The sequence below is a fragment of the Protopterus annectens genome, chromosome 9.part0 (assembly GCF_019279795.1).
Source record: "Protopterus annectens isolate FY-2018-M chromosome 9.part0, PAN1.0, whole genome shotgun sequence".
Taxonomy (NCBI): domain Eukaryota; kingdom Metazoa; phylum Chordata; order Ceratodontiformes; family Protopteridae; genus Protopterus; species Protopterus annectens.
This window is the reverse complement of record NC_056743.1, coordinates 1510831560-1510858160: the sequence shown is the minus strand read 5'-3', so window position 1 is coordinate 1510858160 and position 26601 is coordinate 1510831560. Positions and strand designations below refer to the sequence as shown.

At 42.2% G+C, this 26601-nt stretch overlaps 1 protein-coding gene across 2 annotated transcripts in view; it reads right to left on the bottom strand.

Moving 5' to 3' along the window:
- COLGALT1 (collagen beta(1-O)galactosyltransferase 1) overlaps positions 1–26601 on the bottom strand; it is a 1137248-nt gene that overhangs the window by 336745 nt on the left and 773902 nt on the right. For both annotated transcript variants that reach the window (XM_044084453.1, XM_044084454.1), the window contains exon 8: positions 21881–21987. In XM_044084453.1, the coding sequence (XP_043940388.1) occupies positions 21881–21987 (107 nt within the window). The remainder of the gene's footprint in view (positions 1–21880; positions 21988–26601) is intronic.

Sequence of the window (26601 nt, the reverse complement as noted above, 5' to 3'; positions counted from 1 at the left end):
CCCTGTCCTTGCTCCATAGATGGTACCTTTTCTACAGCTCTCATCCTTAGTGAGTTATTTGTTTTAGAGCTTCTGTCTTTTGATTTGGAGGTGTAGGTTTGGCATTCCTCTCTTCCTTGGTAGAGTATGGAAGTGAAACCTGTAACCTTGGTCTATTGTCTGCAAAATCCACTTGTCTCCTGTGATGTAGTGCCAGTTTACTGAAAATAAGGCTAGCTTCCCGCCTAAGGGTGCTTCTAGTTGTTCCCTGGTAGGCAGTGCCAGAGCCAAGTCACTGTGATTGTCCTGTAGTAGTGGTGGTGGTTGCATCTGTGGCCGTACCTCGCTGGTTGTTAGCCTGCCACTGACGTCCCCTGTAGGCACCTCTGGATTGACCTTTGCCCCTTGAGCGCCTATTCCTGCCTCTCTGGGCTCTGGAGGTGTCTGGAAAGGACCAATTTTTGGAGGGCCAATTCCTGCTAAACCTTGGAGGTTGGACCTGTAATAAATCTTTCACTGTCTGGACAGATTTTGCCTTCTCTTCCATCTTCTTCAGCACCTGTTGTGCAGGAGAGCCAAACAAATTGATCTTGTCCATGGGAGCATCTAGTAGTTTTGATTTGACATGGTCTGGTAAGGCCTGCACTTTTAACCATGCATGTCTTCTCATCACTGTGCCAGTCATGGCTGATCTAAAGGAAGCCTCCAGTGCATCATAGCCGCATTTTAAGGAATGATTACTGACCTGCGGTATATTATGTACCATTTCTTGAACAGATTTTTTGTCTAATGGTTCATCCGAGGACAGCTTTTTAGTTAACTGGTCTAATATAAATTCTTGATACTGGATCATATGGAATTGACAGTTCAAGGCCCTAGCTGAAAGAGTAGCAGAAGTGTAAACTTTTTTACCCCACCTCTCTAAGGACCTGGATTCCCTTTCAGAGGGGAGGGGGTTCTTGGCAGAGGTAGCTGCTACAGCCTTAGGTCCCTGGGAGATAGTCTCGGGATCTGCAAAGGAGCCTTATACAAATGATAATCGTGTCCGGGACCCTGTAGTACCTATCGGGCTTAGCAGGGGCCGGAGGTAGTGAATCAGGAGCAGTACAAGCATCATTAAATGCATCATCCACAACAGAGAACTGGAGGGATGGCTAAAGGCCTATGTTGTGGTAAATGTAGAAAAGTTCTAAGCCTTTTTCTAGAGTCTGAAAAATCCTGGCCCTGCCACTGAAATTGTTCCCTCATAGCATGCAAGGTTTCCCCAAAGGAAAATTCCTCAGGCGGAGAGGCAGAAGGAATGGACTCTTCAGCATCAGAATCTTCATAAGGGGAGAAAGGGCCCTCTGTTGGGTTTGTATCATCTGAATCATCAGAGGAGTCATCTGAAGAAACTGGCTCAGGGGGCTCTGCTCTAGGCCTCTTCTCTGGAGGTGGGTGAGAGGCCCTGTCTGGGTGAGGTTGGGATCCCCGGATCAAAGAAATGAGATCCTCTGCTAGACTAAGCATTTGAGAACTAGAGCTAGGCCTGTGAGAGGGGGTCTTAGCAGGCAGAGATTTAGTAGATTTAGCTGCTTTAGCCCTGGCAAAGGCCTTAATAGACATGGATGCAGGTGGCCTAGCAGCTCCACGTGCAGGGGTTGAAACATCCAAGGGAATAGTGTCAGATAATTCCTGGGAACCTGCAATAGCAGGTGGGATTTCAGAAGCCGATTCCACCAGGTTGGAAGAGGCCTCGGTTGGAGGTAAGTTTTCGGCTGAAGGAAGAACCGCTTGCTCGGTTTCAGCCGAAACAGAGACACTCGCGGTTGGCTTAACCGCGGTTTCGGCCGAAACCGCAGACCGTGAGTGTCGGTCCTTTTCCTTGCGCTTTTTAGATATTTGCGTAGTCGGAGGATCCGACGGCATAATGTAAGCGAAATCGGAGCCGAAAAACTCCTCAGCAAATTCAGACCGACGTCTAAGCGTCCGTCGGTTAAAAGAAGCACAGGCTAGACAAGCTGCTACGTCGTGGTCTGGGCCTAAACAAGGTAAGCAGTATGAGTGGAAATCTTTATGAGGTATTTGTTTCCATAAGTTAAACAGTTATTCACTTTTTCTGACATCGGCTGAGGCAAGAAAGAGTCCCCAACGGGGTACTTAGCTTTTTAGAAGTCTTCAGTAGTAGAAGTATTCGGTAGTAGCAATCTCTGGTTCTGACCGACCGGCACTTGCGAACAGCTTCTGCTTGGCCACGCGGCAAGAAAGACTGAGGAAAATGGCGTCGGCTGATGCCTTTATACCCGAAGAACTGCAGCTATGACGTCGGGTGAAGTGCGACACCAGCCGAGGCCAGACCCAGACTTTGGAATCCGGCCGACCGAAGGGCTGCCTGACGACAGGACAACCCATTTGTAAGGACTGCAGATGCATCCTTGAAGGACATCATAGCTGGAGCAAGAATCAACTGGGGTGGTGCCAAGCCTGGAGCCAAGAGGGGCACAGATGGAAGCGCCGGACTGGAAATTTTAACCTTCTTATGAGTAGACTCCCTGCGATCTCCAGAGGACGATGAAGTGAGCAACCTCGAGGAGGAAGAACACCTCTTATGGGGTTTAGCAGGAGGGAGCGAGCCCTCTGGTCCAGAGATAGCCTCACAGAAAGGAGACTTAAGGAGGCCTTTCATGATTAACTTGTTCTTTCTTTCATTGAGAGTCCTGGTCGAAAAATTTCTACAAATCCCACACAGGGGATCCACTGAAAGGTGGGAGACATTCAAGCAACAGACACAAGTCAAGGCCATCAGGAAGCAGTAACTCACGGCCGCAATCCTTACACTGTTTGAAATTAGCACTACTTTTCTTGTCTGACATAATGATGTGGAGAGGAACGACAGTACCACAGAGTTAAGAAGGCTACCCAGAAGAGTAAGAAGACAGAAAGGAAGGATTACCAATGATGGTAATGAAGAATTACCTCAAAGGTAAGAAAGAGGGCAATAAAGGGAAATAAATTATGGAGAGAGTCTTAAAGATATGATAGAGTAGGAGTATAGAAATAGTAACTGACTGAAAACTTTAAAACTACTACCAATATAGAAACTTTCAAAAAATTATTCACTTAGCTGAGAGAGAGTGGCTTGACATGGCTGTACAGCAACATGGCAAACGAGATCTGGGGTAACAGGGAGTAGAGCATTCTGGGTAGGATCTTGGCTCGAGAGTTTTTGACTGATGTGAGCTTGGTATAAGGCTGGCTCGGTTCCGAAGACGGAATAGATAACCCATCAGTAAGGAATGAATGAAGATTAACATCCGATTACATTTTTTATCATCAACAGTAAGAAAAACAATCATCACATTTCAAGGATCTAATTTTCTTCAAAACATCCCAAGAATCAATACAAATGTGTGCTTCAGCACACACACATTGTTTTAAGAGAGAATCCAACATCTTAGCAAATGAAACCATAACAGAATTACTGGCATCTATGATAGGATGCATCAGTGGATTATGTAATACTTTATGAATTTTTTGTAGGCCAAAAATAGTAGGAGTCAAGGGATTATTAAGTTGTAAATACTTATATTCACTTAAAGGAATCTCTAAGCTGAGTTCTGATCTTATTATAAGCAGCATTCATTTAATTTATAGAAACCTCTTGATAGACATCTTCAAACAGCAGTGAGTATATCTTGTTTCTATAATCAAATATATATAGAAGTTATGTTCTTACCATAACGTTCCATGTTAGTTGTCTTCTTCTCGCCTTCTTCTTGCTGGATGGGTTCGGAGCCGACCTCGGCTCCACTGCCACTCTAAAAGCTCGAGAGTTGGTTCCACCGGCTCGAGGCTCCCCTTATATCCCACAATGCTAGGCGAGAGTTACCTCAGATCTCGTTTGTAAGCTAACCCCAGCTTATAATAGTAACAGAATAACTGTAAAACAGAGTCCACCTCTAACAACAGGAAGAAAGAAGGGTGACCTACATCCTGAACCAGGAAATATGCATAATAGCATATGTCTAAGAAAGAGGTGGTAGAAAGAGGTCACAATCACAACTCCTCTAGGTCTGTCCAGGCCAGGGGAAGGAGGGTGGGACGAAGAAGAAGCGAGAAGAAGACAACTAACATGGAACGTTATGGTAAGAACATAACTTCTATATGTTAAGTTGTCTATCTCCTTCATTCTTGCTGGATGGGACCGTCCCTAGCACCTTGTCCCGGGTGGCCTAACGGAACAGACTCCTGAGAACAGTGGAACCAAAGTTAGCTCTATGCCTAGAAGCTAAATCCAACTTATAATGAGAAATGAAAGTATGAGGAGTAGCCCAAGTAGCCGCTGCACAAATGGTGTCAATAGGCAGTCTGTCTTGGAAGGCTAAGGAAGTAGCCAAAGCTCTTGTAGAATGGGCCTTAGGTTTATTAGGCAGCTTTTGGTGTCTAATCTCATAAACGAGGGTAATCAGAGATGTAAGCCATCTAGATAATGATACCTTTGAAACTGAAAGTCCCTTTCTGCTTTCCGCATAGGAGACAAACAGCTGATCAGATTTTCTGAACTGTTTTGTTCTATCCAAGTAGTACCTCAATTGACGGTGAACATCCAGACAGTGTAATTTTTGTTCAGACCTATTGGAGTATTCTGGAAAAAAGACAGGTAGATCAATGCTTTGATTTAGATTTGACGTCGAGACCACTTTAGGCAAAAAGGATGGATTAGTTCGTAAGGATACTCTGTCCTTATGAAACAAAAGATAAGGAGGACGACAGCTGAGTGCTTGAAGCTCTGAAACTCTTCTAGCTGATGTAATAGCTACCAGAAAAAGAGTTTTCCATGATAATAATTTTAAAGAACAGGAGACTGCAGGTTCGAAAGGGGGAAGAATCAAAGAAGCAAGAACTAAATTTAGGTCCCAAGGAGAAGGAGGATTTCTTATAGGAGGTCTGAGAAGAAAAACTCCTTTCAAAAAGGCTTTGCAAAGCTTGTGGGACATTAAGGCAGATTCAGAAATACCCACATGAAAGTTAGAAATAGCTGCCAATTGAACTTTAAGTGTAGCGGAAGATGAACCTGCATGGAAGAGTTCAGCTAGAAAATCAAGGACTAATTGGATGGAAGCAGTGAAAGGATCTATGTCCTTTCCTTGAGCCCAATATGTGAAGCGTTTCCACTTACTCAAATAAATCTTTCGAGTGGAAGATTTATGGGAAGCTATCAAAATATCTCTAACAGAGTGAGATAATTGAGGAAGCCTGGCTAAGGTTGGAACTGGAGGAACCAAGCAGTGAGGTTCAGAGAGGGGAGGGAGCGATGAAACTGACCCGACTGATGGATCAAAAGATCTGGAACTAGGTCCAGATTCCACGGTCGCTCAAGAGAAAACGATGTAGAAAGGGGAACCACACTTGTCGAGGCCAGTAAGGAGCAATGAGGATCAATGAGGCCTTCTGAGCGATAGCTTTCTGTATCACTTGAGAGATCAGTGGGAAAGGAGGAAATGCATACAGAAGTCCCGGGGCCAAACTTGGACTAGAGCGTCTCTGCTGGGTTGGCCTGGTAAAGGAATAGAGTGAAATATTCTCTGCACTTGCTGTTTTGGGGAGTAGCAAAAAGATCACAGCAAGGCTGACCCCACTTGAGAAAATTTCTCTCACTACAGAGTCTTTCAGAGACCACTCGTGAGGCATGAGTATAGCTCTGCTCAACTTGTCCACAATTTGATTGGACTTTCCGGGGATGTGCGTTGCTATCAGAAACCGCTGAGAAGAAATCGCCCATTGCCACAGTCTGAGTGCTTCTCGACACAGTGGGTAAGATCTGGTTCCGCCTTGTTTGTTGATGTACCACACTACAGACATATTGTCTGTTTGGATTGCAATCGTTCCCAAGGGAAGAGAGTCTTGAAGGGCTTGCAACGCTAAAAGCACTGCTCTCATCTCCAGAACATTTATGTGCAAGTGGCATTCGTTTGGTTGCCATGTGCCCTGGACCGTCCTGCCCTGATAATGCCCCCCCCACCCGATCAGGGAGGCATCCGTTGTCAGAGTAGCAACCGGAGGGGGTGGAACAAAGGGTCTTCCCAACAAGAGCTGAGGGGAAGACATCCACCACATGAGATGATTTTTGCACGCTTGCGTGATCATAATGGTGTGAGACATTGGAAGTTGCTGGTATGACCATTGAGTAAAGAGCATCCATTGAAGGATCCGCATGTGGTATCTGGCTAATGGAAGCAGAGGTATGGCCGCTGCCATAATTCCCAACACCTTCAGAACTAACCTGGCTTTGATTCTGTTGTTGTTGAAAAGGAGTGATACCAATTTGTGAATGTCTGTTATTCTCTGATGTGTTAGTCTTGCAGACATGTTTATTGTATCTAGATTTGCACCTATGTAGGTAATAGTACGACAAGGCGACAAAACAGACTTTTCGCAATTTATTGAAATACCCAGCTTTTGACAAACGCGAAAAGTGTAATCTCTGGCCATCAGAAGGAGATGCTTGGTGGGAGCTGTGAGGAGCCAGTCGTCCAAATATGGAAACACCTGGAATCCTTGTCGTCTCAGGTGAGAAGCTACCACTGCCATGCATTTGGTAAACACCGGGGCAGTGGTGAGACCAAAGGGCAGGGCCCTGAACTGAAAATGACTGGTTCCCAGCCTGAAGCGGAGGAATCTTCTGGAGCCTGTTCATTTTATGTGATAGTACACATCCCGAAGGTCTATAGAGCACATCGAGTTTCCTTTGCCCAAAAGGGCAAGGATGGATTGCAGCCTGACCATCCGAAATCTTGTTTTCTTGACTGATCTGTTCAAGACACTGAGATCCAAAATTGGTCTCCTGTCCCCTGTTTTCTTTGGAACTAAAAAGAACCTTGAGTAGATTCCGGATCCTTGCTGGTCTGCTGGAACTGGCTGAATTGCTCTTTTTGCAAGCAGTTTTGAAATCTCCAAAACCGCTAGATCCCTTTGAGCGGTGGAACGTCTGGAAGGGATTTTTGACTGATTTGGAATGTGAAGAAAGGGGATAGAATAGCCTTCGAAATGATGGACTGCACCCATTTGTCTTGAGTCAGGGATAGCCAGGCTTCTGGGTACAGTGACAATCTTCCCCGACTGCCTCGAAGATGGGCAGTCGGGCAACACCTCAGGGATGCTGAAAGGGCTTGTCAGGAAGGCTTCCGATTGCCCTGGTTCTGGACCCCCTGCCCCTAGGGCGGCGTCTACCATTGTTATTCCCCTCTGCCTCTGGCGGGAACGACTCTGCGTCAGGCGAAGTCCCTTGAGATTGTTTACGGAACCACATCTTTCCACCTTTCTGGCCTTTGGGGTAAGGCCTAGAAGGAGTAGAAAACGGACTCCGACGGCAGAAAGGGTCTTGCCATCAGTCTCGCACCTAGTCAAGGTTTCTTTCACTTGAGGACCAAAGAGGGATGATCCATCAAACGGGAGTTAGTGAAAGACGCCTTGAAGGGTCCAAAATTGCATAGCCGCATCCAGGCATGCCTACGTAAGGCCACACCTGTCCCTGCGGCTCTGCTCGCTCCATCAGCCGCGTAAAGAAGGCACATGGAGGAGTTGGTTATGGAGTTAAGGGTAGCCAGCTGCGTGTTCATCTTATCTTGGAAACCCGCAGCTGTAGGGTCCTTTAACATTTCACTCGCTTCCTTGATCAAGTCCCTTTGAAGACGAGTAAAATGGCACAGGTAGTTCAGCGAACGCATAGTAAATGTCGCTGACGAGAACATCCACTTCCCGTACCTGTCCATGGACCTAGATTCCTTGTTAGGTGGATGGACAGGTACTGAAGGATCAGCTAGCTCCTTCTTAGTGGCAGCAGCTACCACCATAGCATCCACAGAGACTCCTTTTGTTAAGAACTGTTTGTCTGCTGGTGCTGTTATGAACTTGGAGGGTCTCCTGGGAGTGGGGTCCACTGAATCAGGAGCCATCCATGCCTTCTTAGCAACCACCTGCATGAGGAGGTCAAAGGGGGGGGGACACCCAGGAGGTGGAAGGACGAGAGCCAAACGCCTCAAGATACACAGATTCGTCCTCCGAAGGGTTGAGGGCTGGCCAATTTCCCCTCTGTTTCAGGATCTCCAGAATGTCTGCAAATGAGACATCTTCAGAAGGGGAACGGGGGGAACCCTCAGAATCATCCAAATCTGTGTCTGACGTGATGGACTCAGGTGAGTCAATGTGTTTCCTCTTACACTTCCTCTTCCGAGGGGGCTCTTCTGCCAAATCAGGAGAGGCCTCGGAAGAGGATGAAATCCCACAGGGGTTCCTGAGGAGCTGGCTCTCTGCGGTCCGGGATGAGGGAGTGAGTCGACTTAGCCTGAGGCACCATAGAGGGAGGGGCGGACGGAGCCGACTGTGGAGTAGAGCCAGGCTCTACTCCGCATGACCTCGAATGCACCCCTGTCAGGCAGAGCCAGAGGTCCCCGCTCCGAGCTAAGAACCCCTCGGCACCGACAGTGATGGCTCCGAGGCGATGTCGGAGCCGAACTCACCAGCGCCGAAGCACCGAGAGGGAGAGGGTCGGACAAGGGTCCGATGCCACTCACCCCTCGAGCCGACGAGGGAAGTCCGGCGCCGAGATTCTTCCAAGGAAGAAAACGGAGCCGACGGGCCGAAGACAATTGTATCGGCTCCGACGCTATCACAGTCTCGGTTCCGACACGACCCGGCCCGAGCTCAAGAGAGTCGAAGGAGGAATATGTTGATGGACGGGGCAGGCATCGACTGATGAGTCGGGCTCTGAAGCATCTGGGCCAGTGCCTCGGACTTAAGAAGTCGACTCACTACCCTCTGAAGGTCATGATCCGACAGCCTCGATGACCTAGAGGAGTGAGATCTTTGGCTCCGTTCAGACAGCAGGGAGATCCTGGAGCCGAATGAACGGAGCCAAGAGATGGTGACCTGGACCTCTTCCTAGTTGTCAGCTTCAAGGTCTGGTCGGAGCCGACACGGAACTTACTACCTCGGCTCCGGCGGAGCGAAGAGCCACAGAAACTGTGGACTGAGACTTATCGGCTCCAGCCGGAGCCGATGAAGGCAGAGGTTGAGAAACCTTAGGTCTCGGCTCAGTTGTCGGAGCCGAAGACCTAGATGCCTTAGAGGGCTTCCTGTTGAAACAGATAGGGAATCCTCTGGCTTGAGTAAGCCTCTTAGTATCAATTTATTTTTCTTTCCTGCAAGACCCTGGGGCTGAAGCCATGGCACACAGCACAGGAGTCCTGCAGATGCAAAGGCCCCAGACAGTAGACACAAGAAGTGTGAGCGTCTGTCAGAGACATTTTCTGACAGCACGCATCACACTTCTTGAATCCGGAGACCTTTGCAACTTTAGACATTTTAAACAGCTGTAAACAAACACACACACAAACACACTAGTTACACCCTGTCAAGTTAAATTATAATATAATCCACTAACTAGGATTTTAAAATAAAATAATACACACACACTCCACTAGGGAAGAGAAAAGGCCTGTAGGCTCAAGGGAAGAACCTAAGGTTCTTGAGGAAAAAACGGAAATTTTTAGAAGGGATAAAATTTCTCTAAACTAAGGAATTAAGTAAATATATTAAATTAATGGGGTTTTGAAAGACTAAATTACACAAGAAAAGTCACTTACCAAGAACCGGTAGAAAACCAACCTCGAAGCTGTAGCGGCAAACGAGATCTGAGGTAACTCTCGCCTAGCATTGTGGGATATAAGGGGAGCCTCGAGCCGGTGGAACCAACTCTCGAGCTTTTAGAGTGGCCGAGTCGGAGCCGAGGTCGGCTCCGAACCCATCCAGCAAGAATGAAGGCGAGATAGACAACTTAACATCTACAATTATCAAGTCATCCCCTTTATCCGGTCATATAAATCTCAAATCCGACATATTAAAATTCAATAAGTCATACTCATCTTTATTTAAATTACACACTTTGTGCTTTTCGACATTGTAATTTAAATGCCTTGGATCTAATTGTCATATTTTGTCAAAGAGTAAAAGCGTAGGATGCAGAGTGGATTGCAAACGCAATATTCCATTTAGAATCATGCAAGCTGACTTAAGTTTGGGCAAAGTGCTGTGTTTGGGCATAACTACGAATATGTATTGTATCAATGGCGTAATTAAAGTTATTCAAAGTATTTCAGAGTGTGTAAAAGTGCTTACAGTGTGGCATGTATTTCAGAGAGTTCACTGTGTGCGAAGTGCAACTATCTCGTGTAATTCAGTCAAAGCATGGTTATTTGAAGAAAGTTCTTGATCTGGGTGTGTCTGTTCGAAAAACTGCCACCATTACAGACTGCTTCTTGTACTGTAAAGAGATGCCTAGCAAGGTACCACCATTTTGGGGACATTTCAGTGTACTACATCTAGTCATTTGCAAAGTGCAAATACCTCAAAGGATATTGAATTTAGGCAACAAAAGTTCGATTAATCGTATTGTGCAGTTGTATGAAGTGTTTCCTGCATTAAGGAAAGGTGTTTCTTACAAGAGATTACAATAGTATTACAGTGCTCCTGAACTGCTCAGTTGCATCATACAGTTCTCAAATGTTTCTTAAAGTGGTGACTTTGATAAGTGAAGGTGCATGACTGTAGCATTCCTGCCTTTAGCGATAAAATTCCAAACAATTACTTTAACATTTCTGCCTTTACTGACTCCACACGCATATTCCCCAAAGCTCCTTGAAGCACTAAAAAGTTTGAAAAGCTATTCCACAGAGTTCCGTAAAGTATTGATAGCTCTAAAAAGTTATTTTGCAAAGCACAATAAAGCGTTGAGAAATCTCAAAAGTTATTTTGCAAAGTACAGTAGAGAAAGAAACCTAAAAAACTATTTCACAAAGCACAGTGAAGTATTAAGAAATATAAAAAGTTATTTTGCAAAGCGCAATAAAGCATCAAGAAGCCAGAGAGGTTTGTTTCGCAAAGTCCAGTTAATTGAAAGCACTACAAAGTTATTCATTCACACAATTTCGATAAGCTTAAAGACAGCAAGTACAGGTACAGAGCACAAAAGCAGTGATCAAATTGTGTTTATGCCAGTTATTTATGCACATACGTGTGTGTGTGTGTGTGTGTGTGTGTGTGTGTGTGTATTTGCAAGACCTTTGCTGGTATGTGTTAACATGGCAGATGGACTTCGAAAACCTGAATCACTTGTGTTTGATCAGAATATTGCATAAAACTGGAGAACATTTGAACAGTATGATATTTTCATACAAGCAGCTTATGCATATAGACATGCATGCACAAGGACATTATTTTTGCTAAATCTAGCAGGATCTGAGGCCATAGAAAGAGAGCATTCATTTGTATATGCACCAGCAGTTTATGAAGGTGCAGGCCGCCATATTGTTGTGCAAGCTGAGTCCAGAGAAGCCCCAGAGTGTCTGAAGCGTAATATCAGATAAATATGCAAACCCCCCAGCCGAACATTACATTAGAGAGGCATTTGTTTTACACAAGAAATCAGAAACCAGGGGAAACACTTGCAGCTTATATAATGGACTTGAGAAACAAGGCTAAAACACGGTTTGATGACATGAAAGATGAGATGATAAAGGGTAGACTTGTGTGTGGTATTAATAGTGCTGCAGTGAGAAAGATTTTTACTTTGTGACAGTGATTTGACATTAAACAAAGCAAAAGAAATTTGTCAGATCCATGAGGTGACAGAAAGACATACAAACATGCTTGTGAGTAACAAAAGCATGATTTCAGTAAGCTCCAGAGCAAATGTAGACCATATGCAACATGTGGCAAGCACAAACAGGCCTAAGCAAAGGGCAGCCACAGGGTTTCCAAAGAGGGTACAAAGCTTTCCAGAGAGTTCCAGCAAAAGTGCAAGCTCCACCGCCAGCTCAGTGCAACACAAACATGAGTCAGCAAAACCCAAGTCTAGCTTTGTTAACTGCCGCAATTGCGGTGCAAATCATGAGACGGAGAGAGAAGTGTTTAGCATATTGTCAGCAATGCCACAAGAGTAAGAAATGAAACCACTTTCAAAAGTTTTGCAAATCAAGTAAGCCTCACACAGTTGTAAAGAAAGGTCGTAATAAAAAGCAAGTTGATCAAGTAGAGCTGAAACAGTCAGCTTTCTATGTGGATGGTGTATCAGTACTGGGAGAAAGAGTTGATGAAGTAAACTTATTGACAAGGAGCAAAGTGTTTTGTATGGTTCAGATAAATGGGAAATTCACCAAGCTCAAGGTAAACACTGGATCAAACTGCAATGTTATATCAGCAGACATTTGCAAAAGTGAGAACCAATGAACAACTCAATGTAACCAGCAGTGTGAGACTTGTTGCATATGGTGGTGAAGAAATTCAAACCGAAGGTTCAGTAATACTTTCATGTTATTTGGCTGAGAACTGTTACAACTTATTACTCTATGTAGTCCGAAGACCACTGCTATCTTTACTGGGTCTTAAAGACAGTTTGAGAATGAATCTGCTTTCTTTTGCTAAAGTTGTTAATCACGTGATGCAGACTTTAAATCAAAGACTGAGTCAGACATTTTTTCCAGACCAGAATATGTTAAAAAGTCTGATTCTGTTCCAGAAAGTAATTCGAACATTCCACAGGTCAACCATTTTGCAGAGACTGTTCCAGTTGATAGATCTGATTCCCAATTTTATGTCACACAATATGGATGAGTTTCTAAGACTAGTGTGAAATACACAGCAACGTGGACTTGATTGTATATACATGGGTACTTAGTATTTTATAATGCATGTCTTTTAGATTATCTGTGATTTCTGCATGCTAAATAATCTCACGACAAACTGCATAATCTATTTCTAAAAGAGGGAGGATGCAGAACAGAGTGCAGCATGTGTGTGCTAAGTCTTTAAGAAGCATGCAACTCTGGGTGTCGGTGTCTTTCGGCTTTTCCTGGTTAGGGGTCGCCACAGCGGAACTCCGGTCCGCTAATGATTGGTAGTTGATTTTTACGTGCCGGGTTACCAGCCCTGACGCACAGCCTTCAACGAAGGTACGCCCATTCACGCATGTCTCCACGCAGAAGACGCTCTAGCTGTGAATCGAACCGGACAGCGTCTTACTGTGAGGCGATAATGCTATAAATTCCAGACATGTGCAATCCTTAGTGCCATTTTGTAGAAGCAGCCAGTGAGCGAGCATGTATGACCACAGTAGTTAGTTTGTATACAAGTTACTTAGTCATGGTCAATAAGCCTTTATAGTGATATGTTTGTATAGAATAAAGCTGCTTAAACAGAACACAAAAAGACTAACGACAGTGACACTATGTGTTACAGCATTATGACCATTAGTGTTTATTGCAAACGGATCTAGTTCACTCCCCCAATCTTGAGAACTTGGAGGATGGGTATATGCTTTATTTTCTCAGTTCTCACAGTTATCTCGATCGAGTTTTTTTTGTAATTTTCTTTTTTTTTTTTTTTTGTTATTAATTTGGTGAGCTAGATTGGAAAAATACTGCAATAGTCAGTTGTATGTTGACCAAATGACAAATCATTAGTAATAATATTATCCAGCGTATTAACATCCCCAATAAGTTCTTCACTATGTTTTGAATTATGCCTCACCAAAACCTCCATAAATTCACAACCTTGTTTATCAAACAAGGATAACAATTCCTTATGGAGTGGTGAGTTTTTAATTAACCCTGTAGGATATCTCCATGTTTTTAAAACTTTAGGCACTTTATTGGACCTTAATACATTCAATTAGGTATGCATTTTCTGTTTGCAGCCTCCGTACCTTCAGTACAGAATGATGTGGTCTATTCATAGATGCCAGTAATTCTATTACGGCTCCATTTCCTAAGACGCTGGATTCTCTCAAAACGATGCATGTTTGTTGAACAACAAATTTGTATTTATTCTTGTGAATTTTTGAAGAAAACTAGATCCTTGAAATTTAATGATAATTATGTTTTTCTTACTATTGATGTTAAAAAATATTTTCATCTACACCCCATGAAGTTGGTATTTCTTGGTTTACAGATTATCTTTTTAAGAAAGGGGCAGCTCAGGCTAAAGTAAATCTGTATGAAAACACTATTCTGGGCCCTAAGTGGCACTGAAAGATGTACAAGAATCGAATATTAGGTTGAACAAGGAACATTTTAAACTTTCCTTTGTTACTACATTTAATACAGATAGTCATTTAGTTAACAGATTTATTTTTAAAAATTGAGCTATTTTAAATGAAGATCAATCTATTAAAGAAAGCCCATTACTATGTATAGAAGGGACCCTAATTTTAATTATCTCTTGGAACAAGTTGGGACTTGCATGGAAAATGTAGTAGGTGTTCATTATGTAAGTTTATTTATACTGGTGAGCTTTTTGAGATTAATGGAAACGTTTTTAAAATAAAAGGGAAAGATAATTTGCCAGATGTGTACATCCTTTTATATTGGTAAGTCCGAAAGGAAGTTAAAGGATAGATTACATACACATCAATATGAAATGAAAAAGAAAAAAAATGACCAATGCCCTGTATAAACATGTTTTGGAATACCCAGGGCATTATTTTAAATTTACTGTGATAGAAAAAGTGGAATGTAATAAAAGAGGTGGGTCGTGGTCTATTTATTTAGAAAAAAAGCAGTTGTATTGGAATTTATATTTTAATGCCGTTTGTAGGCCAGGGCGAAATGAAGTGGCATCAACAGGGTATCTTAAAATTGAGAGCTCAAGTTAGATAATATGTATGAGTGCATATTAATATAAACACATATTACTGGGTGTGTATACACAGGTTATTTATATTACAGGAATGGTATTTTAAGTATAATTTCATTGTTTCTAAAGAGAAATTTGTTTTGATAGAATTTTGACCCTTCTATTTTATTAATGTAATTAAGGAAGGTCTTGTGATTTAATTAACTATTATACAAGGGTGGATATAGTGCTTATCTGATGAAGTTTTGTATTACACAGGGGCAAAAGCAGTCATCTTTATTATTGTATTTTTGAATAAACTGTGTCAATCCATCGGCAATTCCAGTTTTTGTTTTTATGGTTCTAAACTGAACAAAAAACTCAACCAGAGCTGGTCTTTCACTTAGCGCTATCCTAGTCCTTTCTCTTTGCCTATATTCTTATCAGTCCATGGTACAAAAGGCAGTCTCTAACCTGCAGTCCAAACTTCTGATTAGCCCAATCCCACTATCATCTTTCCCTCTCTAGTTATTTGCCCCTGATACCTTTGTTCTTTTCTAATTTTCTCCAATAAATTCCAGCCCCCTCTTGCATAATGCATCATGCAACTCGCCAAATTCAGTTTTTGGCTCAATCCTTTAATTCAGTAACATAAGTATCGATACATTCTGAGACCCTGTACCCTCAAACAATTAAAGGCAAACAGTAGATTTTTATCTCAAACATCTGTCTCACCACAGAGATATTCCTTTCTCCTCCTCAAGGCTCAAATGTATCCTAAGCTTTCAGACCATCTTTCCCTGCAACAGCAACAAGTTGTACTTTTTCAGACTTCTAGAAGACTCTCTGTATGCAGTCACAAACCTACATCTGGATTTACGATTAAAACTTCTACCAGACTGCCCCAAAATGGAGCGGTCACTGGACAGCTGCTGGCAAACCAGTTCTCCAATACAAAAATATTACATTTTTGATTACTTTTGACACTAACAGTTGGCATATTTAGAATGGCTAAAGGTTGGAAATGGAGAAGATGCATGCACAAGCTTTCTCATCAAGTTATTCAGAGTGCACGTCATGATATACATTTCTAAACAAATACACAGATTTGGCATGTTACTTCTTTGATATAATTTGGTAAACCAGTGGTAGCTGGGACATAATCATCCTAAACAGCTGTTATCAGGAAAATGTCATACTGGCCTTTCAGGTACAGGATGGCACATAAACTCTGAAACCAGAAGATATTAAACTCTGGCCCTGCTCCAAATGAGAAACAGCCTTTTAAAGACCCCCCTCTAAAAAAGCAGAATTGTATCCTGTCCCAAGAGTTCTGTAGAGACTGCCTAGTTTTCCAGTGAAGGTTTTTCTGGTAGTGGTAGTGTTGGGAACTACCAGCTCTAAGACGTGCCCAGCTGTAACAATGATCCGAACAAATTTGCCCTTTGTGATGCCCTCTACAAGCAGAAAGTCAGAACTGTGAATGCTGGGTTATCAAATCAGTATTCTTGAATGACTTTGCAAGGGAAGGAGAAATACTATTATGTTGCTCAAGTATCTTTTCTGTTCTGCAGGAATGCTTCGTCAGAGGCTGGCTGTGCCTGGTAGAAGAGGTTCAGCAGAATGAAGGAGGCTCAAAGAATTCTTTCACAGTGCAGTGGGCCTACTACTCTTTTCAAACGATCATCCATTATACTCACTTCAATGGATCATCCAAGATACCTACGTACAAAAAAACTCCTCATTAAATATGGCACCCAGCTTGACTGCATGGCAGCCCAATCTGTATTTTGTAGGCAAAGTCTTAACGCACAATGATAGACATCTGGTACTTGAGGTGTGACCGTACCTCTCAACATCTCAAACCAAGAAATCTGGACAAAGGCCCAAATATAGGGACAGATTTTAAATTTCTCCTATAAACTTACAAAGTTGCTAGAATGACAGGTTTTGCATTATTATGCATTTTCTGAAGGATATGAAGTCTGAAACTCAAATGTTTGTCATCACTTAGTATTACTTAAAGACTTGAATTCTCAAGGATTTGGCAGAAAAACATAAATTTTATCAGGAACAGACCAAAAATATTAGGAAAAATCTGGACAGTTGAGAGTTATGGCTGTGGCCACCAACGATGAACCTAAGGACATATGGTGAATATTCTGGGTCCTTACTCCTTTATGTCAAGTTTCCACAGCCACATGAACAGGCCTCCGCTTAAAACTTCTGGTTCACGTCTAAGCCCTGATTTGTGATCCCTAGCAGGGGAATGCCTCATAAACCTTCTTTAACCTGGGCCATCAGATCCTTTTGGGCCTCCAAGCACCAAAGACCTATATCTGGGCAACTCAGAGGCTGTTTCATGGAATCAGGATGGTCAGCATGTATGGTCAGATCCATCAATGGAAGACCTGAAGTAGGCTGTGTCTACACCCTAGACTGCACTGTCCATGATGGAAAAAATGTCTTGCTCCTCCAGGCCTCATGACATTTACAACAGGGACAAACAGACTGAACCCTTTGCTGCTGGAGGACAAGCTCACCATATAAAGAGACCCGATGGCCATTTCAGAAATCTACCTGTACGAGGACTTGAATGAGGTCAGACCTCAATTTCTCCAGCCACCTAATGGTGTTTGAGCAGATGCACTATAATTTTGAGAGACACTTGCTAAAACAGTAGATGTACAAACTGTAAAAATAGTGTCAGTGATTTGAAAAAAATCTGCAGCTGGATATCGGTCTTCCAAATCTTCCAGCCATACATTCTCAGAAGATGGACAACCATATGGGCATGTGGCTGCAATTTCAAGCCACGGTTGTCTGGCGGAACTCTAATCACAATAGACCACACACTACTCACCTTCCTCAGTTCTGAGTTGCCACCTGAACTACACAGTCACAACTTTTAGTTTTATCAGTTCGCTGGCTTGCTTGTGTTCTAGATTTTCAACAGTATTAAGCACACCTAATCTTTAACTATTTATGGAAAACTACTTGCATCTTGCATTAGTCAATGACATCTCCTAAAAAAGTCGAACAAATGTTCCTGAAGTCAAATTTACCCTGAAAACTTCTACTTACTGTGCTTGCTTTGTTTAGAGGAGGAATATGATAAAAATTCCTGCACTCACTCTGCTACATTTAACAAGAAAGTCACACAGTACAATGAAGCACTTAACAGTAATGGCTCGGGAAAAGGAGCTCAAAAGGGGAATGGGTAGCAGGAAAGTACAGTTGTGTACACTTACCATAAATGTAGATGTTCGAGTGTATTCACTGTTGCAGTCATTACATTTGGGTTATCTGCCTGCAGGTAGCCCTCAGCCGGCCTGAATATCAAAGTCTTGGGTCCTGCGTCGGATGCTGTCTCTTCTTCCATGACGTCAGGTCGTCAGGGGTATAAAACATGCAGCAGACACCATTACATCAGTTTTTCTTGCCCCAGATGTCAGGTGCCCCCATAATGGAAAGCAATTATATGTTAGATTACACCTCCAACAAAAAGCAAATACACCAGAAAGCTGAAATACACTAAACAAGAAGAAAAGTATAGCCAAGAGAAGTCAGGGGGCTGGAGGGAGGGTAACCAGGACTGCAAAAGTGAATACACTCGAACATCTGCATTTATGGTAAGTGTACACAACTGTACTATGTTCATGTTTCACTGTTGCAAGTCATTACATTTGGGTTGATTCCCAAAGCTAAGGAAGGGAGGAGGCAGTTAGAGAGCATTAGGACCAGCTATTAAGCCCTGCAAAACTGCAGTGGCAAAACCAGCTCTGGATTTAGAAAAAATAGGCATGTGGCAATGCTTGGTGAAGGTATGTATAGAGCTCCATGTAGCAACTTCTAGGATGTCCCTGGTAGGGACAACTCTGAGAAAGGCTGTAGAGGTAGATGCAGCCCTGGTGGAATGTGATCTTACCCCCTGTGGGGTAGGTTTTCCATGGTGCTTATAGCAAAAATGAATGCAGTGGCCTATCCACTTAGAAATGGCTTGCTTTGAAATGGCCTTCCCCTCTGCCCCTGCAGCAAAGCCAACTAGCAGATATTCAGATTTTCTGAAAAGCTTAGTCCTGTCCAAATAAAATCTAAGTTGTCTGTGCATGTCCAAAGAGTACAGTATTCATTCTCCTTTGTTTTGTGGATTTGGGAAAAAAGCAGGCAAATGAAAGGACTGATTAAGGGCCACACTAGACACCACCTTGGGCATTAAGGAAGGATTGGTCCTGAGGGACACCCTGTCTGCATGGAAAATGATGAAGGGCCCCACTGCCATGACGGCCTGTAATTCAGACACACTTCTTGCTGAAGTGATGGCTAGAAGGAAGGCTGTTTTCCGAGAAAGGAATTTCAACTCTGCAGTTGCAGCTGGCTCAAAAGGAAGTAGAGTGAGCTTTTCCAATACAAAATTAAGGTCCCAGGCTGGAGTAGGGGCTCTCCTGGGTGGTCTTAAATTTTTGGCCCCTCTGAGGAATTGCTTTAGCAGGGGGGGGGGGAGAAGAAGGGTGGTTCAGTATTATAATTTGCTGAAATGGCAGAGGCATGAATTTTAATTGATAAGGAAAAGCCCTTGTGGAGCATCTCTGTTAAGTAGTGAATAATATGTGGTAACCTGGGCACCGTTAGTAACTTACTTTAAAAGGTGTCATGTTCCTATCTAGCATCTTCAAACTGGTCCTTTGGCTTGGCAAATTTCAAAACCATCAAGCATTAGATTAAAATGCAGGTATGAAGCTCCTCTTTTCTGTGCTGCAGTCACTTAGATAAACCAATGATGATGCAGTAATTACTGATGTTATGCTATAGTCCCCTAGGCACAACAGGCTGTACCTATGACGGTTATCAGCTCATGAATTAATGGCTACAGAACACTTGTGTCTACAATTTTTACACATTAAATGAAGGACATATGCAACAAATATTAACAGATATCAAACTGTGTATTGGGAACTAGTGGGGTCTGAATTCTGTTAGTCTACATGAGACAGGAGATTTAGTCAGTGAGTGTGGGAATACATCACAATCACTGGAGCTGGCACAGAAATGATTGTGTGTTAATCCACTGCAGGAGGCCCCTCAAATCATGATAAACACCATCCAGCAAATGGCTCCACATATCAGAAGACTCAGATAAGCCACATCTCAAAACCATCTTACTCGTGTTCCTTTGTACATTAACTTTCTTTTGCTGTGGATTCCCCATAACTCAGTCTAAATCTGGTTGTTCACCCTAGGGCAAGACCAGAATGTGGCGTTTTTGGGTCTAAGAAGAAATCATGTGCATGTATTTGTCATTCCTGACCAATGCAGACTAGCATGAGTCCTTTCAGACCAAACAATATTTCAGCTCCTGTCAGTATAAATTCTTTACTGAGACTTGGAAATGCTTTTGGTGATACTCCACACCTAAATTCATGAACCTGTTTTTTTAATAGCAAGTTGCTGGACAACATTCTAGAGATGATTCTTGCTTCATAAAGCTGCACTGATATTTTCTAGTTTTTATGTACTTAACGTCTGAAGCACAATTCTATCATATAAAAAATATAGATTTTCAAAAGGTAGAACTGTAAATAGTACATACAGTGGATATAAAAAGTGTACACACCCCTGTTAAAATGCCAGGTGTTTGTGATATAAAAAATTAGACCACAATAAATCATTTCAAAACTTTTCCCACCTTTAATGTGACCTATAGCCTGTACAATTTAGTTGAAAAACAAACAAATCTGTTAGGGGGAAAATACAAAAAATAAAAAAATGTACAATAAGCTGGTTGCATTAAATGAGCACACCCTTAAAGTAATACTTTGTTGAAGCACCTTTTGATTTAATTACAACATTCAGTCTTCTTGGGTACACACCTGCCATCAATTAATGAGAGTCTGATTAACCCCAAATGCAGTTCAGCAGTCCCAGTAGGATTTTCCTGACATTTACTCACTTGCCTGCTACAGCAAATGCCATGGTTCACAGAGAGCTTACAAAGCATCAAAGGGATCTCGTTGTTGAAAGGTATCAGCCAGGAGAAGTGTACAAAAAAATTTCCACAGCATTGGACATACCATGGAACACAGTGAAGACAACCATCAAAAAGTAGAGAAAATATGGAACAGTGACATTGCAAAGAACTGGACATCCCTCCAAAACTGATGAAAACACAAGATGAAAATTGGTCGGGGAGGCTGCCATGAGACCTATAGCAACACTGAAGGAGCCGCAGGAATTTCTGGCAAGTACTGGTTGTGTACTACATGTGGCAACAATTTCCCGTATTCTCCATATGTCTGGGCTATGGGGTAGGGTTGCAAGATGGAAAACTTTTCTTATACAGAAAAACATCCAGGCCCAGCTAAAATTTGCAAAACAATACATCAAGTCTCCCGAAATCATGTGGGAAAATGTGTTATGGTCTGATGAGACCAAGATTGAACTTTTTGACCAAAATTCCAAAAGGTACGTTTGACGCAAAAACAACACTTTGCATCACCAAAAGAACACCATCCCTATGGTGAAGCATGGTGGTGGCAGGATCATGCTTTGGGGTTGCTTTTATTCAGCTGGAACTGGGGCTTTAGTAAAGGTGGAAGGAATTATGAACAGTTCCAAATACCAGTCACTTTTGGCCCAAAACCTTCAGGTGTATGCTACAAAGCTGAAGATGAAGAGGAATTTCACCTTTCAACCCGACAATGACCCCAAGCATACATCCAAATCAACAAAAGAATGGCTTTACCAGAAGAAAACTAAAGTTTTGGAATGGCCCAGCCAGAGCCTAGACCTAAATCCAACAGAAAATCAGTGGGGTGACCTGAAGAGGGCTGAGCACAAGAGATGCCCTCTCAATCTAACAGATGTGGAGCACTTTGCAAGGAAGAGTGGGCAAATATTGCCAAGTCAAGATGTGCCATGCTGATAGACTCCTACCAAAAAAGACAATGTTGTAATCAATCAGAAGGTGCTTCAACAAAGTATTAGTTTAAGGATGTGCACACTTATGCAACCAGCTTATTGTAACATGTTTTATTTTTTATATTTTTTCCCCAACAGATTTGTTTTTCAATTGAATTGTACAGGTTATAGGTCACATTAACGGTGGGAAAAGTTTTAAAATGATTTATTGTGGTCTCATTTTTTTATGTCACAAAAACCTGGCATTTTAACAAGGGTGTGTACACTTTATATCCACTGTACATGCCCATAATATTAAAAAAAAAAATAAAGTGTTAACTGCCTTATCTAAACTTACCGCCCATCCACAGCATCAACAATTTTACAGGCTATCTCTTGCTGATAAAATGTTTGAAGCATTCTCTCTCTCCGATCAGTCCGTCGTTTTAGATTGATCATGAACACCTGCCAAAAGAAAAAGCAAGTGTTATGGTGTACTGTACTGTCAAGTTCAGGGACTACAAACAGGCCAAATGATTACAAAGTACTACAAAATGGATACGACAAACACGAAACTCTAAATGATCAAGAACAGGTGTGAGCTTGGTGGACTGCTTAGTGCATGTCATAGCTAAAATAAGTATGCAGTAACAAACATAGAACATCTACAAAAAGTTGCTTATATTATACTCACAATCACTGCTTTAAGGGATGTATTACAGCACAACAACATCCTTTTTCTTGGAGGAAGTCCATTATTCAAGCTCAAAGTACATTTCTACCAGGAGTGGATAAGCATCCCCATAATACTCTATCATGCCTTCTTGTTCAGTTTAGCACCATCTTTAAAAAGATAACTAAATTACACAGCACAGCTGGTACCACCAATCACTTCTGCATCCAATGTCACACACAATCACAGACCAAACATGCATAAATACAACACCACTACTTAAATCACCTCTTATACCTGCAGTTATAGGTTCATAGGCTGGTACTAGGCTATCGGCCCTAGGGCCTATACAAGCCTAGCCATAACAATTCCCTGGCTATTTCTTCCCTGGACTCCTGTCTAGCAAGGCGACTGATGTGATCCCTAAGGTGAATTTCCTTTCTCCCATCTAATCATCAAGGTTCCTTTTGAAGAGGGCCAAAGAGGCGCTCTGCTTGACATGTATGGGCAGTCTACTCCAGAGTCTGGGGAGTCTCTGGGACAGGAACTTATCCCTCCAGCATGTTTTGTTTATTGTGATGACAAGGTTTAGATCCCTGGAGCTTGTGGCTCTGAGGGATTCGGATTTCTTTAAGTGTAGCATGTCCAACAGCTCTGGGTTTGACATGGCCTTGTACGTTAAGCAGAGATCACCTCAGAGTAGACGATATGAGACAGAGTATAGCTGGTGTTTTTTTAAGGCGGTCAGCATAGGGCATCTACTTTAGGCCTGTGATTCTTTTAGTGAGGCATTTCTTCGGCCTTTCCAGTTGTTGCAGATGTCTTGAAATGTATATACCAAATGGGGCATTGTATTCTATAATGGGTCTAATGAGGGATAAGTACAGCGGGACAATGACCTCCTTTTTTCTGGATGAAAAGCCCTTAGTGATGAGGTGTGCCACATAGAAGGATTTCCTGACTGTTGTGGCGATGTGGTTATTGAAGGTGAGACCACTGTCCACATGTGTCCCCAAGTCTCTTATCACACTTTCAGTGTTTAGTGTACTGCCACCTATGTGGTAATTCACAGGTACATGTTTTTTCCCAAATGGGATAACTATACATTTCTTGGCATTGAGCTTGAGCCCATGGCTCTGGCACCAAGCATCTGTTTCTGTAATGCCCTTTTGTAGAGTAACCACATCATTTGGGGATTCAATAATGGCTCCCAGTTTGCAGTCATCTGTGAACTTTGTTAGCCAGAGTCCCTTAGTGTTGGCCTGCACTTCAGAGAAGTAGATACCAAACAAGAGAGGTCCCAGGACTGAACTCTGAAGTACTCCACTTGTCTGGAGCTGGATTTGGAGTTAGCTACTTTTACAGTGTGGGTTCTGTCAGTAAGCCAGTTGGCAACCCATTGAGTGATGTAGGGATCAATATCCAGCTTAGTAAGGATTAATATCCAGCTTAGTAAATTTATCTATGATTCCAGAGTGGGGGATGGTGTCAAAGGCCTTGGCGAAGTCCAGATAGGCTGTGTGGACTGACTGTCTTACCCTCGTCCACAGCTCTGGAGACTGATTCAAAGAAGTTAATCAGGTACAGGAGACAAGATCAGCCCTTCACAAACCCAAACTGGGTGGGGTCCAGTGTTTGAAGGTTGCCACTGTCTTTGTTTATAAGTTCCATGATAATACATTCCATGGCCTTGCAGATCAGGCTCATCAGACTGATGGGGCGGTAGTTCCTGGGATCCAAGGTGGATCCCCCCTTGTGGAGTGGGATAACTGTAGCCGTGCGCCACTAAGTGGGCATGAAGCCTGAGGTGAGGATATGATTAAACATGACACTTAGGTGAGGTGCCAGTTCATTTTCTAGTTTATGTAGTACACAGCCCGGGATGTCATCTGGTCCCATGAATGTTGTATTTTTAGCTTTTGAAGAGTGCGTTTTTTTACCTGTGTGGCCATTTTTACCAGAATTTGGCAATCTTCTGGTATTAAGATGGGCCATTTAGAGGGTGAGAGGGGGGTATACCTCTCAACCTGGAAACATCAAAAATCTGAACAAGGCCCATGAAAAATAGGTACAAATCTGTATGCTGATTAACATCTAATTTGCATACATAATTATGTAACCCCACCTACTTCAATGGAATTGTGGGAAACTTTCAAATGCAAACTGAAGAACAGACAACCAAAATATGGCACCAGAGTCCCCCTGCAGCCATTCCAATGTTCCATTACCTGGCTATTTTGCCCCATTTACTATAAACACTAACGTGTGCATTCTGCTTTACTTCTACAATGATTATTCGGATTGTATTTTTACATCTTACAGCACAACAATGCACAAACACTAATATACATCTGGTAAACAGAGCAATACTGTCTCACAATAAAAATAAACTTGGCATTAGAACTTCCCTGCCTTTGAAACTCACATTCATTGAAACAGCATTGATGAGTGGTGGATAATTTACAAATCATTGGCCCCTTGCACACAAAACAAGAAACATACATGTGTTCTTTTCTTTGCTACACCTTCCTGAATTTATTAAATTATATTCCTTGTATAATACAACACACTTGTTAGAGTGCATTTTAAATTTATTGTTTGAACATTTTTCCAGTAGGCTGTACTTTAGGCAATGAAACAAAATACACAAACCAATAATGACAAAACTGCCCAATTCAGAACATTTCCATCATAAAATTCTACTTCCACATCCACACTATAACTAGAATGACAGTAGTGTAAGCCATAGGCATCTTGCACAGCTTCTCGCACTTATTTTAAATTTCATTTTTTTTTTGGGGGGGGGGCAAAAGGTCAAAAACCAGGGACACCTTTTAAACATTGCTTGTATAATTTTGTAAAGTTGTTAGAATAAAATGTGTTACCACCATGCATTTCATTGACAAGTTTTGAACCCAGGATCCTATGCACTACAGTCAGAGCAACATACCACTATGCCTAATCAGCAGCTTCCTGAAAAATAGGAAGACTGAAACTTAATGGCTATCATTTAGTGAATTCACTTCTCACCATAGCTCTCAACCTCTTAGCACAAAAAACCTGGACAAAGCCAATAATGGTGGAATACAAATTCAGTTTTCACTTCTCACCATAGCTCTCAACCACTTAGCACAAAAAAAACCTGGACAAAGCCAATAATTTAGTTCTCATTTCTCACCATACCTCTCAAGCCTCAACCTCTTAGCACAAAAAATGGATAAAGCCAATAATGGGGGAATACAGCCCCAAAAACAGGGACATATTTCAAATACTGATATTATAAACTTAGAAAATTGCTAGAATAAAAGGTTTTGTCTTACCATTTATTTTCTGAAGAATATGAAGTCTGAAATTCAAATGCCTGTCATTATTTAGTGACTTCAGTCCTTCACTGATTTGCCACAAATATCCAGAAAACCACAGATTTTGAGGAACAGAACAAAAATATGAGGTATAAAAATGGTGGTAGGTAGGGACAGTAGGCTGTTGTTACCTGAACCCAAGGCTTATGGTTTGAGCCCGAGTACCTCTAGCTACCAGGTATAAGCACCTGGGGTATTACACACACAAGAATACAACTTGAGCTTTCAAGGGAAATGAGAACTGAATGAAAAAAACATATTAACAAAGGCAAAAAAGATGCTCAGAAAAATGGAATCCAGACACAGAAAAGTGATCAGTTTACTTTACTCTTTCAACACTATTTACTTCCAGAGACCATGCAGGAGAAAGTAAATCATATTACTAGTCAAGGAATACATTTTCCATCAACTGCCATCATGCTTTCAACCCTTCATATTGTATGCTAAGAGACTGATAATGGTCAGATTTGTTGTCTGAAAGTCAGCTGCTGGCAGGCCAGTTTCACACCGACTTATTTAAGAGACTGATAAAATATAAATACGTTTTATGGTTACAGCTGGTACTCATGGTTACTAACTTTTCAAAATGGGTACAGCAAACAACCTTGATCAAAGTAAACAAAACAATGCAGAACCTGTTTCTTTTTTTATATTTTTTTCTGTGCCTTCATATATTTTTTTTTGTCTGACAAGTGTCTAAATTAGAAATGTCCTGTAACAAAACAGACAGATGGTGACTATACACGTCTGTTCTCGGAATGGACGAAAGCTGTGTTTTTACACACACCATTTCAAGCTGCTCGCTATTTCTCCGTTCTCAGAGGAAAACACACATTTCTCCTGCCTGTCTCTCAGAAGGAAAGAAAGCTCCTTACACACATCACATCCATTCTCAGAAGAAAGCTCTGTTCTTACACACACACACACATTTCAATCTGCTCGCTCTGTTATTTCTCATAATTACCAATACCTCCCCTGAAGAAAACAAGCTGCTTGCTAATAATGAATGCGCGCTATTTGTTTGAGCTGGCTGAGCTCAATTCC